Source organism: Limulus polyphemus, unplaced genomic scaffold (assembly GCF_000517525.1).
Source record: "Limulus polyphemus unplaced genomic scaffold, Limulus_polyphemus-2.1.2 Scaffold664, whole genome shotgun sequence".
Classification (NCBI taxonomy): Eukaryota; Metazoa; Arthropoda; class Merostomata; order Xiphosura; family Limulidae; genus Limulus; species Limulus polyphemus.
Genome location: NW_013666274.1, coordinates 32,923 through 34,739, shown reverse-complemented (window position 1 = coordinate 34,739; position 1,817 = coordinate 32,923). Strand labels below are relative to the sequence as shown.

Genomic DNA, 1,817 nt, shown 5'->3' with positions numbered 1-1,817 from the left:
GAAATATCATTTGTATTCTTATAAAAAAAATTATATAAAAATATAACATTCTATATTAATGTAAGTGTACAGATTGAATAAATCAAAAATACCGATACTTGCTTAAGTAGCAATCATACCCAAGGTAAAGTACATTACTGTGCTTTATGACCCTGAGGAATGATGTAAGAGCCTGTTTAAGCTAAGCTGTTGAAGGAGGGGAAAGAATATTCTGGAGTTGGCTGAAGCCTGTAGGAATAGGAAAAAAAAAAGTCAATATTTTCTACAACTTTCAGCCAAGAACTGGGATATTTTGGTATTAATTTCATGATGTAATACAAAAATATATCTTTATTAAAAACACAAAGGTAGTTAAATACTCTTTAAATCTCAAACAACTTTCACACTTAATAAGCAAGTGAACAATAGCAAGCATTAAACTTTTTCTGTTATATATTACACATGTCGCACCTATTATGTTAAAAATTCTAGACTGGCTTTTCTAAGTAGTTGTATCCTATTTTTGTATTAGGAACTACTGTAGTTATTTGTTTACAATTTCAAATAATTTGATAAAATATACAGAAATATAGCTTTTACATTGAAAATTCATCTTACCAGTTTTCTGGGCTGTATACAGTATTCTTCTGCTCCACAACATGAAATGTATATACTGGACGAGGCTTAGAAGACAGATTTTTTTCACTTTTGTGCACCACTAAGCCATGAATCACTACACAAGATCCTTTCACAAAGATCAAACAGATATATAATCAAAAACGTTTACATGTTTCATTTTTATTTTTAATAACAATTTGAGAACATTCTATATAAATGTGGGTGGATATTGTTACAAAAGAGGAATTAATAAGCAAAATTTCATTTTAATCATAAATATTCCATAAAGCTGTGAATCACCAAAATGTTAGTGCCAGGAAGAAAAAATAACCTTGTCAAAGACATAAGTTGTAGTATCACTTGCTTTGAAACCATTTGTTTGTTTGCATTTTAAAATATAATAGTTATTGACATGATTGACTTTAAGATGTTATTAAAAGAAAAAAGTCTTTGATAGATTTATAATGGTAATTATTGGTAATTACTTCACAAAAAAGTTAAACAATTTAGTTCTTTAAAATGTACAAGGTATACTTAAAGTTCTTCAATAATATATTTTGGATGTATTATTTTCTTCCTCTTTTTCAATTCAATCAGTACAAAAAGTATTCATAATGGAAAGTAAGTATTTCTAATTTTACTGAAGACGTTGAGATACTAAAAAAATGATTTTGCTCAATTGGTAAGATGAAAAAACAGCTAATAACAAATGGATTTTAATTAGAGCAGTGCAAGGTAATGAATTGGGGTTACCATGTTTAATGTAGACTTGAAGCTATTCAACAGCATGACTAAAGTAAAGGACCTTGACATAGTGGTAAATAAGTTACATGCACCACCTGTTGCTTGTAGTAAAGCTATCAGAATTGAGCGTGTATTTATAGACATTCTGATAAGTCAAAAAGGGTTAATTAGCTCTCTATATACTAATAAGTAGATAGGTCTCACTCAGAATACTGAGCAATTTTGGGTCTCATAATCAATGGAAGGGTATTTCCTTATTGATAAGGGTTCAGAGTAGGGTTACTATGATGAAAGTGTTATCTAACAGGAACAGTTAATATCTCTTAGATTATTTACTCTTAAGAAAAGAAGGGTAGAAGACAATCTTATTTAAGTTTACAAGATTGTCTGGGAGATTGATAAGGGTTCAGAGTAGGGTTACTATGATGAAAGTGTTATCTAACAGGAACAGTTAATATCTCTTAGATTATTTACTC

At 29.1% G+C, this 1,817-nt stretch overlaps 1 protein-coding gene across 2 annotated transcripts in view; it reads right to left on the bottom strand.

The window, feature by feature from the left end:
* Positions 1 to 1,817, bottom strand: part of LOC106459811 (phytanoyl-CoA dioxygenase domain-containing protein 1 homolog) — a 22,220-nt gene that overhangs the window by 1,449 nt on the left and 18,954 nt on the right. The window contains exons 10-11 of one of the 2 annotated variants that reach the window (XM_013919475.2): positions 598 to 724; positions 103 to 228 (exon numbers count right to left, since the gene is read on the bottom strand). In XM_013919475.2, the coding sequence (XP_013774929.2) occupies positions 177 to 228; positions 598 to 724 (179 nt within the window). In that variant the 3' untranslated portion in view covers positions 103 to 176. Of the gene's footprint in view, positions 1 to 28; positions 229 to 597; positions 725 to 1,817 lie in introns of those variants that run through there. The other variant, XM_022386365.1, reaches the window with a different exon arrangement.